The sequence below is a fragment of the Spinacia oleracea genome, chromosome 4 (assembly GCF_020520425.1).
Source record: "Spinacia oleracea cultivar Varoflay chromosome 4, BTI_SOV_V1, whole genome shotgun sequence".
Classification (NCBI taxonomy): domain Eukaryota; kingdom Viridiplantae; phylum Streptophyta; class Magnoliopsida; order Caryophyllales; family Amaranthaceae; genus Spinacia; species Spinacia oleracea.
Window position 1 is genome coordinate 14,839,633 of NC_079490.1, and position 14,632 is coordinate 14,854,264.

Here is a 14,632-nt window from a genome sequence, read left to right on the forward strand (position 1 = left end):
TGTTTGGTTCCGGTTCATGGCCTTTACCATCTTCGGGAGGGATCAAAAGGAGAATGTGAGGAGCACAGAGTTAGAGGTGCTCGGGGGGTTTTTGTTGGATGGAAATGAGGGATACAGGATGAATTTGGCCCATCAACTGGCCATAACATTTGCTCACTACTGCTAACCACCGCTACCTGACCGATATAGCTTTAGGGGGTTTAGTCACCCACATTGCCATAGCGGTGGCAAACTTTGCTGAGAGGGACCATGCCGCGGTCCAGGGCAACAATCTGTTAGATTTAGAGTATTTTGGGAGACTTTACAGGGTACACTCTGAGTACGGGGAACTCCTTCCCGGTCAGATGTCATGGATGTTCCAGAGGAACGCTCTCTTTACTCTACCGGATACTACTGGGCTCACCAGTTTTACCAGGGGTCAGCCCCATTATCTGTATTTAGGTGAGCAGGCACCACCCTTAGCCCAGCCCCAGCCCCAGCCACAGCCCGAGGCCGCGCCTCGCACTTATTTCCGGAGGGGAGGACGTAGAGAGAGGGGGTTGGGACAGAGAGGTAGTCCGGCTCCACAGGAGGAGAATGGGTCTTCTGAGGAGTTAGGGGCCATTCATGAGAGGCTGGGCAGACTTGAGCTCGGTTTCCATGAGTTCGCCGCGGATCACCAGAGGACTATGTTCCCTTTCTACGATCAGTACGCCAGGCAGGGCTACATTGCCCCAGATCATCAGCACCCTTCCTGGTTTACTTACCCCTCAGAGGGGCACGGAGCCCCCGGTTCCATGGGCACCTTCACGCATACCCACTACGGGGGGTTTGGAGCGGGCAGTAGCGGCTATGGTGGCCAAGGTGGCCAAGGTGATGATGGTGATGATGGTGATGATGGCCAAGGCCATCAGTGATACTGTTGATGATGATGATGGTTCGGTACCCCTTGAGCCAATGAGGACATTGTCTGATTTGGTTTGGGGGAGGGGGGGTTCACATTACCTGTATATATTAGGTATGTTTTCCTTTTTCTTTTCGCATTTCTTTATTTTGGTGTGTTTCTTTAGTGTGTTTAGTGCTTTATAGAGTAGTTTATTGCTTTGAAAAATAAATACAAAAATACGTTCCGATGAATACAAAATCATGCTTCCCTGTGCCCCTTGAGCGGAAATTGTTTTGATTCTTGGTATTTGATGATGGGCAATGTAGACGTGTTAGCCATGATTTGATATTCGATTGCTTTGATGCCTAATCATGAGTCAACTCCGACTAACTACTTGTGGACTTGGTGCTTGACTAGTTGACCTGGTTAGGATGTGTGATAGCTTCCTGGTGTGTCGTTGATTTTGAGTATTGGTTTGCAACTATAAGTAGTGTTTTATGACTCATATACATGCACATTGTGGAGGACGAAGGCATTTTTCTATTTAGGTAGCCTTCAGATGAAATTAGATACATTTGTTCCCTCTTTTTCTACCCATGTTGTGCTTGTGCCCTTTATTCGGTGACTAACCACATTACAAGCCCGTAAATTCCCCATTGGTTACTAGTCCCAAGCCTAGCTTGGGGAGCTAATAGTAGTGAGGTGAGGGAGTTGTAGTGTGGTACATATTGAGCATATTGAGTATTGAAAAAGGGAAGTTCTTCTTATCATGATTGTTGTTGAAAAAATGAGCTGAAAAATGAATGAGATGAGGAGAATCAAAAAAAAATTGTGAAGGTTCCAAAAGAAAAAAAAAAGAAAAAAAGAGATTGAGCAAGAAAAAAAAGAAAAAAGAAAAAAATCGTTATTCTCAAAATAATTCAAGCTTTTGTCACTCCGGTATTACAATTTCTTATCTTCATGAGTGATTGGTTATAATTGTGAAATCAAGGCAAGAAAGTATAGTGTGGTTTGTTTGTTGTTTTATTCATATGTTGAGTGGGAGAGTTGTGGTCATTATTTGTGATTGATCATGGATTTATTTAGGATTTATGCTCCCCAAAGCCAAGGCTTTAAGCTCACATTTTACCCAAATTTACCACACCCTTACCTAAGCCTATCATTACAAGCTTGAAAGACCTTCCGACCTTTGTGCATAGAGTTGTATTAATGTGAAAATAGTTTTTTTTATCAATGCAAGTTATGACATGACACATTCCGAGTCGACTACTAGGTTGAGTGTATGTTTTTCTAGACACACGAGTGTGTGAGTTTGGGAGGGCATTGTTCACTTATATGTTAGGAGGGGAGCGAACGGGTACATCTTTTATCCGCCACATAAATGATTGACGAGTGTGTGAGCACTAGTCTGGAATTCCATTGTGCATTTGTGGTTCGCTTTGCGTGACGACTGTTAGGGTGGATTAGCGATTGAATGGATTTGATTAGTTGACATGGATGCATACTTATTAGATTTTACCTTGGATTATGTTCTCATTTTTGAAATATGTTGGGGGTGAAGTTAGTCTTGTGTTCATCGATGATTTCCTTGCTAAGGGATAGGCAATGATCTAGCTTGGGGAGGTTTGATATGTGCGTTTTATATAGTGTTTTCACCCCCGTCCCTTAGTACTTTTATGCGTCAATTGAGCTCCTAGGAGCCATTTTAGTACTAATCTGTGTATTTTAGTGTGCCTTGAGTTTCGGGACTACTTAGTGAGGAATTGGTCTTTTTAGACCCGTTTCATGATGATTTAGGCCACTACACGATCCCGAGGGGATTTGGGACGACTATTGTCGACTTACGAGAGCCCTAGATGTTCATGATCGAGCCCCGGAAGTTAGACTCGGTGTTGCGACGAAGGGCGGATCACTTAGCCCTCCGCCCGGTGGATTGCCCCTCGCCCACCGGGCGAGCAAGCATAAAGGAGCAGGCAGCAGGCGCCCGACGGGCGGATCTTCGCCCGGTGCCCATCGGGCGCCCATCAAAGGCAGCAGCAGCAAGTTCTCCCTACGCCCGACGGGCGAGTGGAGCCCGACCGGGCGCGTGCAAATGTTTTCAGAAGTTTCTCCCTCCGCCCGCCGGGCAGCCTTGCGCCCGTCGGGCGGGTTTCGAGCTGGTCGCCCGTCGGGCGGTTGGCCGCCCGACCGGGCGACGACAACCCTGGAGCCTTTAGCGCGCGGTTTTATTCCGGTTTTCTCTTATGTTTTTAGGAAAAACTATAAATATAGCCTTTGTTAATTTAGTTGAGGGGCTTATTATCTCATATTCTAGTATTAAACACTTAGTTTTATTTCTCTAAGCTTAGTTTTTTTCTCTCTAATTTGTTCTAAACACTTAGTTTATTTTCAATCAAAAATTCAAGCTTTCATTTGCCATTGTTCTTCAATTAGGTATTATTCTTTATTTCAATTCTTTGTTTAAGATTTAATTATGTTTTCAATCATGCCAATTGCTTTGTTTATTGTTAATATGCTTGAGTAGTCTAATTTCTAGGGTCGGGGATCCATGAATGATATGAAGGGATATTGAATAATTATGATTGTTGGCATTGCAGTTGATTCCTATTGATTGGTTTATTTCACTATACAATTAGATTTGCGCAGGTTTAATTGTGGTAGTTATGCAATATCAAAGTAAGATTCGAGAGATGCAATTTGATGTTTAGGCTTGTGTCAATAGGTGGAATTAGAGTTAATACGTAGCGAGAGCCCGTTGATTCTAAGTCTATGATTAGTATCGACTTGAGAGAGCATGCTAATCTAATTAATTACTTTGTTGATTATCGTGATTGTTTATTGTTCTGGATTGTTATTTTTTGGTGAACCTATGCCCTAGATTCCTTAATATATTGATTCATACTTGTTTAATTATCGTTCGTAGTCTTAGCATACAAATCACCAACCAACTCTTGTTCACAATAGTCGAGATTAATTAATTGATAGTAGAAAGAACGCCTGTTTCCCTGTGGATTCGATCCTGACTTCCCTTGCTACCTAGCTAGTGGAACCAACCGACGGATACGCAACATCACCATTTTGTGAGGCGATCGCCAGGGTAACAGTCCCGCATCAACTTCGACTCCCCGTCTGGACCACCCTCTACGATGGAACGTCCGACCCCTACAGGCACGTCAACGTCTAACAACAACGAATGTGGCAGATCGGCATCCCGTACGACCTGGTTGAACCCGTCATGTGCAAATCGTTCGGAGTTAACCTCGACGGAGCAGCTCAGGAGTGGCTCATGAACATCACCCCCGGATCCAAATCCCGCCTTTCAGATCTCATCAACGCCTTCTATCAGCAGTTTGCCAGCAATCGCCAGTTGGAGAAACAGACGAGTGACCTCTATCGGTTGGCCCAAGGACCAACCGAGTCGGTACGCGATTACTTTAACCGCTTTAATTGTGAAAAAATTAGTATAAAAAACTGTGATGTCAGGACAGCTATCGAACCATTCAAAAGAGGTCTTATCCCCAACTCGGAATTGTACCGGGAGATTACCAAATATCCTTGTGCAACCTTCGAGGAGGTCAGATCGAGAGCCACTGCCCAGATGCGGATCGAAGACGACGAGATCACACGGTCGGCAGCACAGCGATCAAAAGGGGGCAGCAGTGACATGCGATCGTACACCCCGAGGAACAACAGCTGGAGACACCAGCCGTACAATCGCCAAAACCAGGTACAAAATGTCAATCAATATGATTATACTAACAATGTTTACAACAATGAACGGGTCTATCATCCCGACATCCCCGAATACGGCTTCAACGTCGACGTCGGAGGCGTCGTGAACGCCCTTCAAAATGTAGGTGGAGCAGTCAGGTGGCCCCGGAAGAGCGATAGACCATATTCCATGAAAGACATTAGCAAATGGTTCGATTTCCACCACGACAACAACCACAAAATCGAGGAGTGCATCTCCCTTAAAAAGGAGGTCGCATTTCTTCTAAAGCGGGGGTGTAGGCGCCTACTTTTGTCCCCATTCCCGAAAGGGAAGGTTCGATGATGAGAACATAAATCTCCACTTGGCAACGCATCTCCTATAAAATAACGAATCTCAATCACCCTTTCATTTCAGCCAAAACTGCTATTTATAGAAACCTGCTAAGAATAGTAACTGCCGTAAAGGTAGTTGTTAAAAGTGGCAAAGTCATAAAAGATAGAAACCTGTCAGAATTAGGTGTTGCACTCCAACATAAATCCTAAAAGAGATAGAATTTACAAAGGAATTCTATTCTTGGTATAATTCGAAAATAAGAGTTACGTATTATTTAAATTCCTAACGAGCCTAGAGTTTGTAACGGGCCCAGACGCATTCCGTCATAAGTCAATACGCACTAAAAGACTCGGATAAGTCTCAAGAAGCTCCGTGTTCTAAGAGTCCAAATCTGACAAGGAACTCGGCCCAGATCCCATTTTCAACGCCTGGATCTAGGCGCCGAAATCTTCGGCGCCCAGCCCTGGGCGCTGAAAATGCTTGGGGCCGTTTTATATCCGGATTCTTTTTGGATTCGTATCTTAAAATCTATCTTTCCACAAACTCTTTCCCTATAAATACAGCCTAAAAACTGACGTGAAAAAGAACACACAATCCCATATTCTGAGTATTGACTCTAGCCTTAAGCCTAAGCCTCACGCTGTGAAATTGATCCCGCGTTCTGTCGCAATCGACCCAAAAGTCGAACAGAACACATCCTACCCCTTGTAGCTAAAGAATTAAGCTTGGATACTGGAACATTGCTTGGAAGCCCGAGATTCGTTAAATAAAAGGAGAAATAGCAAAGCCAAAGTGGTTAGTTTTCTGAGAACCACAACGCACCTCTCAAGGGTGCGTTGTAATGTGTCCTTATATGATTTAATCGCTTTCATCACCCTTTTATAAAACTGTCAAACTATTAATTTGATTGATCTATCACGCCTAATAAGATAATATCTTGGACAATTGAATTATCATGCTAGGTACCTTAAATCAATCTAAATAAGATAATCACGATCGATTTAGTATTATGTGTTGCATATTGCTAAAATCAATTCAGAATAGTTTAATAGTTTAACGCATGTCCCTTCAATTATTTATGCTGAGCTAGTAAGGATAACCTGCCTCTGGAGTTATCGATGAGCACTCCTCTCGGTAGTTACAATACCCCGAACTCTCAATCTCTGCCCTGCGGGTGTACGTTGAGCGATCCCCACACCAGGGATCACAAGGGAACCTATGGCCGTCGTGGTCGAACATAATTGCACTCCCTTTATGTCACGATAACCGGGTTTTGTCAGTTTTTCTCATTGTCGTTAAAAACTGAATGACGACTCCTATATTACTAGTCGATTGGGTGTAAACTCACAGGAAATCCAATTACACTTGATCAGACAACGTCACGCCCACGAGGGACGAGGTCACGCATTAGCCTCGTGCTTTTTCGACCCCCTCACAAGGGGCACTTAAATGAGCTGCTGAGCGACAAAGGGAAGGAGACGTACAACAAGGAGAAAACCACCCAACTCGACCCAACGACGAGCAGCGACCGACTAGCCCCACCTACATTTAACAAAGTCGTAAACGTTATTTCTGGTGGTTCAGATATTTGTGGACTAACCTCTTCTGCAGCCAAGAAGATTAACAAGGGAGAATCTGGAGCCGTCAACGAGGGGAAAACCGAGGATGAGATCGCACTCGACAAGTCCTTAGCAGCAATGACTATCACCTTCGACGACAAAGATGCAGTGGACGCACAGCAGAAACATCACGACGTATTGGTACTATCGCTCCCAATAGGCAACGCCCTGATCAAAAGGATATTGATCGACAACGGCAGCTCGGAAAACGTATTGTTCCTGGAAGCCCTACAGGAAATGGGGTTTGAGGAAAAGAGCATCGTCAGAAGATCAACGGTCTTGGTAGGGTTTAGTGGAGAGTCGCTGCGAACAGTTGGAGAGATATCATTGCCCACCTATGCAGAAGGTGTCAACATCATGACTAAGTTCAACGTCGTTGATTGCCCATCGGCATACAACGTCATCTTAGGAAGACCGTGGATCCACAAAATGAAGGTAGTACCATCGATGTACCACCAATCACTCAAGTTCCCAACCAAATGGGGCGTCATGGAGATCAAAGGACAGCAAAGAGACGCAAAGAAATGTTATAAAACTGCACTAAAACCGTCAAAATCCTCCATCTAGAAATTACTGACAGGGTCGACTGCAGATGAACCAGGCGACCAACAGATCGATGAGATAGCATTAGACCCGACAAAGCCAGACCAAGTCGTAAGGATTGGAGCGTCACTCCCTGACAACATCAGAAGTCAGATAGTAACATCCTAAGAGAAAACTTGGACTGCTTCGCCTGGTCGCATGAGGACATGACAGGAATCAGCCCGGACATCATCACCCACAAGCTCAACGTCGACCCCAACTTCACACCAGTAAAACAGAAACGACGGAAGTTCGCACCTGAGAGGAATAAAATCATAGATGAAGAAGGCCAGAAATTGATAGATTCCGGGAAAATCAGAGAAGTCAAGTACCCGGACTGGCTAGCAAATGTCGTCGTCGTCGGTAAAAAGAACGGGAAATGGAGAGTTTGCATTGACTTCACCGACATCAAAAAAGGGTGCCCTACAGATCCGTTCCCTTTACCACACATAGACGCCATGGTCGACGCCATCGCCAGTCATGAATTACATACCTTCATGGACGTTGTAGACACCTACTTTTGTCCCCATTCCCAAAAGGGAAAGGTTCGATGATGAAAACGTAAATCTCCACTTGACAACGCATCTCCTATAAAATAAAGAATCTCAATCCCCCTTTTCATTTCACTCAAAACCTGCTATTTATAGAAACCTGCTATTTATGGAAACCTGCTAAAAATAGTAACTGCCGTAATGGGTAGTTGTTAAAAGTGGCAAGTCATAAAAGATAAAAACTAGTCAGAATTAGGTGTTGCACTCCAACATAAATCCTAAATGAGATAGAAATTATGAGAGAATCCTATTCCTAATATGATTCGAAAATAAGAGTCACGTATTAATTAAAATCCTAACGAGCCTAGAGTTCGTAACGGGCCCAGACGCATCCCGTCATAAAGTGAATACGCACTAAAAGACTCGATTAAGTCTCATACGCTCCGGATTCTAGGAGTCCGAATCTGAGTAAGAAAACAGCCCAAACATCAATTTCAACGCCCAGCCCTGGGCGCTGAAATTGCATGGATCCTATTTTCAACGCCCAGAGCTGGGCGCCGAAATCTTTGACGCCCAGCCTTGGGCGTTGAAAATACCTGGGACGTGTTTTTTCCTAATTCCTCGTGGATTAGAGTTCTACAATTCTATTCCACGAACTCTTTTCCATAAATAGGGCCTTAAGTTCGACGTGAAAAAGCACAACAAGAAACAATTCATATTCTGAGTATTGACTCCAACCCCTAGCCTAAGCCTCACGCTGCGAAATTGTTCACGCGTTTTGTCGCAATCGATCCATAAATCGAACAGAACGTATCCTGTCCCATAATTTGAGATTCGTTAAATAAAAAGGAGAAATAGCAAAGTCAAAGTGGTTAGTTTTCTGAGAACCGTGACGCACCTCTCAAGGGTGCGTCGTAATGTGTCCCTTTTCTATGATTTAATTGCTTTCCTCGCCCTTTTTATAAACTGTTAAACTAATCAAATCTGATTGTTCTATCACGCCTAATAAAGATAATATGTTGGGAAATTGGATTATCATGCTAGGTCCCTTAATACAATCTAAATCAGATAATCGCGGTCGATCTAGTATTATATGTTGCATATTGATAAAATCAACTCAGATTAGTTTAATAGTTAACGCATGTCCCTTCAATTATTTATGCTGAGCTAGTAAGGATATCCTGCCTCTGGAGTTATCGACGAGCGAGTACTCCTCTCGGTAGTTACAGTCCCCCGAACCCTCAATCTCTACCTTGCGGGTGTATGTTGAGAGATCCCCACACCAGGGATCACAAGGGAACCTACGGCCGTCGTGGTGAAACATAATTGCACTCCCTTTATGTCACGATAACCGGGTTTTGTCAGTTTTTCTCATTGTCGTTAAAAACTGAATGACGACTCCTATATTACTAGTCAATTGGGTGTAAACTCACAGGAAATCCTATTACACTTGATTGAATAAAAAGAATCGTCACACCCACGAGGGACGAGGTCACGCATTAGCCTCGTGCTTTTTCGACCCCCTCACAGTGGCGAGTCCACTGGGAATAGTGAAGGAAATACTCGTGCTTGTAGGTAATCAAAATAGCCGAAGGGTGAAACGATCCTACCCCGCGTTTATTTCCCAATCAAGTTGGGACGACCTGAAAATCAGCATATTAATGTGAACGGACAGAACCGCATAACGAATCTTGGCTCCCTTGGTGTTTCATCTTGGGAGTTGGGACTAAGGATACCCATCGCCAACCGGGGGGTGCATACGCTTCGAATGTTGTCCACTCGGCACTTTCGCTAGTAGTACACCCGTCCCAAACCCAATCGCTCGCCCATTAGGTCCCTCTCTCCTGCATGCCCCCTTGGCTTGCACTTGCGGGTTGGCCTCTTGAGCGAAATTCGTCTGTTGAAGACACTACCTCGACCGGGGCATGTGTTGGATCTACGATAGAAGCGGCACCAAGCCAGGCGCAAATAACTACCCATAGAAGCCTATCATAAACTACATGACATATTATTATTGCCTCATGATGGAATGTTAGTTATGTGTAGCGAAATATATGATTGTGTGCGACAAATTATCCTGAAAAACCAACGACCTTAAAAATTGCCCAAACATTCATAAACCAATTCGCCAAAGAGTTATACCGAAATACGTGTTCCGCAAACCCGAGTTATCGCCACAAAAATAAGCGACGCTCGGGATGGCCTGTAACGAATCCCACAAACGCTGCACAACGCGTAAAGGACGTTATAAGGCAAGCACGCAAAATTAAAGTCGCAAAAACAAAAGTATACACAAACAGAAAACGAGAACCAGCCAGGGACGCATTTTTAACGCCCCTGGCTGGGCGCCATTATTTCTCACGCCCTATGCTGGGCGCTGAACTTGCTGCCTAGCCTTTTGGTCAGGCACAACAGCCTCGGTGCCCGCGCATGAAGTATACGTAGCAGTAAAAAAACTTTTCGTGAAAAAATTGCTACGAGGGCGTATGAAAAAGCACTCGATTCCAAAAGCGACTCATATAAAAAAATAATAACTCTTTGTGTCGTTGTTAGGCCTCCTACGACGACAATGCTCGGCATCAAAATCGAACATGCTAATTAAACGACCTTGAATGTCACATGGGCGAAGTATTCAAAAAAAAAAAAATGTTCGAATAAAGTCTTCAAGAAAAAATAAATGTTCAAATAAAAAATAAATAAATCCGAGTCTAGACTATGCTATGCCAAAGTACAATCCAAATCCTAAGTCTTAGTTGTCTTATCCATAGAATCGGTCCTAATGCTTGGTGTCGTTCTGCAAGTTAAAAGGTTAAACCATATTGAGTCTCCCTTCCTAACATTTAAATCAATAAGCACCCATATGTAATTGTCATCCCTTGCTAAGAATCCACGGCCTCAATACTCTCTCTCACCAATAAAAAGAATATATTATAGTATTTGCAAAATGGAAACAGTCACATTCTGGACCCGCAAAGTCGCACAACCCGCAAAGTGAACCTAAGGTGTCAATACCATTAGCAAAAAATTAATGGCCTCAAGGCTTATGATCACATTGGGTCACGACTATCGTAGTCCTCTCGAGCCACTCGCTCCTTTAAATACTCCTAAGTACGGACTAAAAGATTTTCCATGAATGCAACATGACCAACCATGAAAATACCCAAATCGGCATGCCATAAGGCTACCATTAGGGTAAAGCAATACACACTAAGAGAGAAGCCGCACTAATGATTCTAGTCTTGCAAAAATAAAAATTCGATCTCCCCAACTAACTACCTTGCCAACATTAAGCAAAATGGCGCATGACGAATGAACACCCCAGGTTAAAATCTAAAGTGTCAACCAACGAAAGTTATGGTCCAATTAGCCTAAGTCTGAGAGTCGCTTGGTCAAGTATTATAGGCCTACGCCACGTCATTATTTTGAGTCTAGGCCACCTCCTTATTCATACATGGGTTATAATCAGAAAGATTAATGAAAGTTTGAGTCTAAATCAAATCCGAGAAACTGGAATCTGAAAAAGAAGCAAAAAAAAATATTTTCGATGTAATTCTTTCGTTAAATTTCAATAAGGTAAAAATAACATTTTGAATCTACGCTATTCGCACATTTTAAGAAACGACTAAATACGCTTGCAAAGTAAGACAATTTAAAAGGTCCACTATAGGCCTACCAAACGAGGCTCACTCAGTCTCGCCTCGTGACTCAAAGACCACAACCATTTACCTTTTAGCCCAAATAAAAAATTTGAAGGATTTATGTTGGGGAGAAATCCCAAGCAAAACGAAAAAAATAGAAAGAGAAAAGGAAGAGCGAAAAGAGCGAGCCATGAAATACTTAGCCCGTACCTCCCAAAGTGCGAAATTTACCCAAGTAAACGAAGGAAAAGAATTGAGTCGACCAATCCAAATCATAAAATTCTACGATGTCTACCCTTTTCCAATCCTTACGCTCTTAGACGCCTTCGCTCTGGGGTCCATGTCCAGCTCATTTAACCCATCCATATTCTCATTGCCATAACCCAAGAAACCATTACCTCGACTCTCGTTCTTGAACTTGTTGTCAACTGCAAACCACGTACGGCCATTGACACGTACGGCATACCCATCATTTCCAAAGTCCAAACCTGCTCTTACACCACCATTAGCATAATGACCATATAACTGGTTTGGATACGTCCTGTTGATATACTTTTGAGCCGTCCCTATGCTACTCATTGGCCTTGATTGATGTAAACTCGTGACATTAGCCTGAGGCCGTAAAATGTGAATCCTAGCAGATGTAATCCTTATGCTTAACCAATACCTATACAAATTATCCTATCTCATTCAACCCATCTTTCAAACCATCTTGAGTCACGAATAAAAAAGAAAACAAATGAAAAGCACAAAAAAAATAATAAATAATAAAAAGCAAACTTTGCAAAGCGCCTCTAAAGTTAGTCTAAAAAGAAAAAGAAGCATTTAGCGCACCAAAAAAGATCCGCCCAGAAGTCATTTTCAGCGCCCAGAGCTGGGAGCCGAAATCTTTAGCGCCCCTGCCTGGGCGCCGAATCTCTCTGCTTGCCAAATTTTGTCCAGAAGTGCTCGTCATTTTATCCGCACATGCACGGAAAAATAACGAACACTTGGAGGGGTACAACACGTATTCAGGTATACGTACCAAAAAACACATGAAAAGAAAATACATGTACTTAAAAAAATAAAACAAAATTTTGGCTTACGGCAAAGCAGCAGATTAAACTAATAATGAACTTCACTTATCTCATCCTATTTCAAACATTACGGTTCCACCTCAGAACGTACTTGTTTAAAATCAGCATTCTAAGAAACCATTTTCTAGGCTAAGAACTACGCAAGACCTGATTCCAAATTAAATCTATTTAAGGAGGATACGTAGGCAATCCATGATTCTGTCCAACCAATTTGCAAAAATATTAAAGCCTATAGAAAAACAAGAATAAAAATAGAAGTCCCTTATTGAAATTTAATTACTTGCAACCCAAGTCGAAAGGAAAATTTGAGTCAAAGGAAGAATCCAAATCATCAAGATGCCGAAACGAGCACACATCGAAAAATAATAAGGGCACGTACCCTTGCCAGAAGGAGCACTCACGCTCCTAGGCACTTAGCCAAGACTGAAAAGATCGCTTTGCCTCAATTGAATGGGGGCTAGCGCAAGCATCCATGACCTCTAAAGTACTCGACTTGACCCTCCCTAAAAGCGAACTAACTCACTTAAAGACTTTCTTTCACCACTAGACATAGTCATTCGCTTAAAGACCTTCTTTCACCACTAGACACAGTCATAATCGCCAACAAGTAGTAAAGGCAGTAAGCTTGCAAAAAAAAGAGAATTGTTCTACGGCATTGCCCCATTGTTCCTTCGAACTCAGGGCACCCGTTCATGGTAATTCAAATGCTTGTGAATTCCCTTTTTAAAAAAAATAAGATATTGTCAATAGGACTTGGCACTTAACCAAGGCTCACTCTACTCAGACATATGACACGGGCATCTAAAATCAAAATCTGAAACATCATTAATGGGAAGACATAACAGCAACTGGGGGCTAAAAAATTGAAATGAAAGAGCTAGGGAAAGAACTAAGTATACCTTGACCTTTTGTGCAGACATACACCAAGTAAATCTAAGTCAATTTCAAAACGGTTTATATTCCCGCAATTCTGGAAAAGATGGCCTTAAAAGCCTAAAGCATATGCCAAACGGGCACAAGTAATATCTTGACGCCTGCACCCTGGCTCCCAGCAAATCCTTAGACAGCATTCCAAAAATCGTAACAGTATTTTGATTCACTCATGTAATCCTATACGAACCCTTCTATAAGTCAACCTACTTAGGACACCTCGGATTGTACACAGTAGGAGTCGGATTTTAAATAATTTTCAAATAATTTTTCGAACAAAATAAAGTGTCGTTGGTTTAAGCTAAGTATGCGTTTATCTCCATGTTGCAAGTAAGTCAAAAGATTTGCAAATATGATTATGGGTAAAGAAAGGCACCTAGCTTTTTGACAAGGCACACTTCAACATGTGACTACCTTAACCATGGCAATGTCGCACAATACGACATTTACAAGAGAAGCAGCAAAATCACTACTCGAACGTACCTCGCACTAAACGAGTCTGGTTTAAACTATTCATGATCCATGTCACCATGAATGCATAAAAACGTATGCAAAGCATTATAGCACCAAGCCAATCCCGCAGCTACAATTGGGGGCTTGAGAAAAACACTCTAAAAAAGCTCGAAATGACGATTTCATCACAAATTCTCGACGCTAATGCTATACATACATCATAGGGGCACAATCCTAAGGTTTGATCGTGTAAAGCAAACCTTAGAATGGCTACAACCCCTCCGAAATTCTAAGCGCTACTTAGAATATATAAAGTCACCCCACTAACAAGGGTAACTGAAAATCGCGAGTCACCAAAACTCCGATCAAACTACTGCACATAACGCTCGCCCTACAAGCGCCCGTTACACAGTCTACCTCGATCCAAGGCAAAAGCGAAAGAAAAAAAATCAAGGATAAGAACTGTCAAAATATACCCAGAAATCATTTTCAACGCCCAGAGCTGGGCGCCGATATCTTTAACGCCCCAGAGCTGGGCGCCGATATCTTTAACACCTATGAATCCCCGCATCGAACGAAGTAATAAGCCGTGCAAACCCACACAGAAGGTGCTACACTTGTTCGAGCACCTGAACAAGGCGTGATGAAGTACTCCAATGCAAAAAATAATAATGATATCCCAACACCTGGAGGAATGTTCTAAGACACGCCGTTAGGCCACACAAGCCTACGTTGCACCATAAGTTCAACCGTCCCACGGTACAAGTCTAAAAAAAGAGTAAGGCATATCGCACTAATGCGGGCACGACCAAGAGCATGTGTAAAAGAGGCAAAGACTACTTATCGCCCAAATTCAAAATGCAAGCTACACGACTTCTACATTAAGGATTAAAGGTAGAAAACATTACCTACCACGGAAGGGATACCTCGCAC

At 42.9% G+C, this 14,632-nt stretch overlaps 1 protein-coding gene across 1 annotated transcript; it reads left to right on the top strand.

Annotated features, from left to right (window-relative positions):
- The first annotated feature begins 4,058 nt into the window (after positions 1 to 4,058).
- LOC110777918 (uncharacterized) lies at positions 4,059 to 7,096 on the top strand. The gene is made up of 2 exons (XM_056841404.1): positions 4,059 to 4,872; positions 6,495 to 7,096. Exons 1-2 carry the CDS (start codon positions 4,059 to 4,061, stop codon positions 7,094 to 7,096), a joined length of 1,416 nt encoding a protein of 471 aa, XP_056697382.1.
- The last annotated feature ends 7,536 nt before the right edge of the window (positions 7,097 to 14,632 follow it).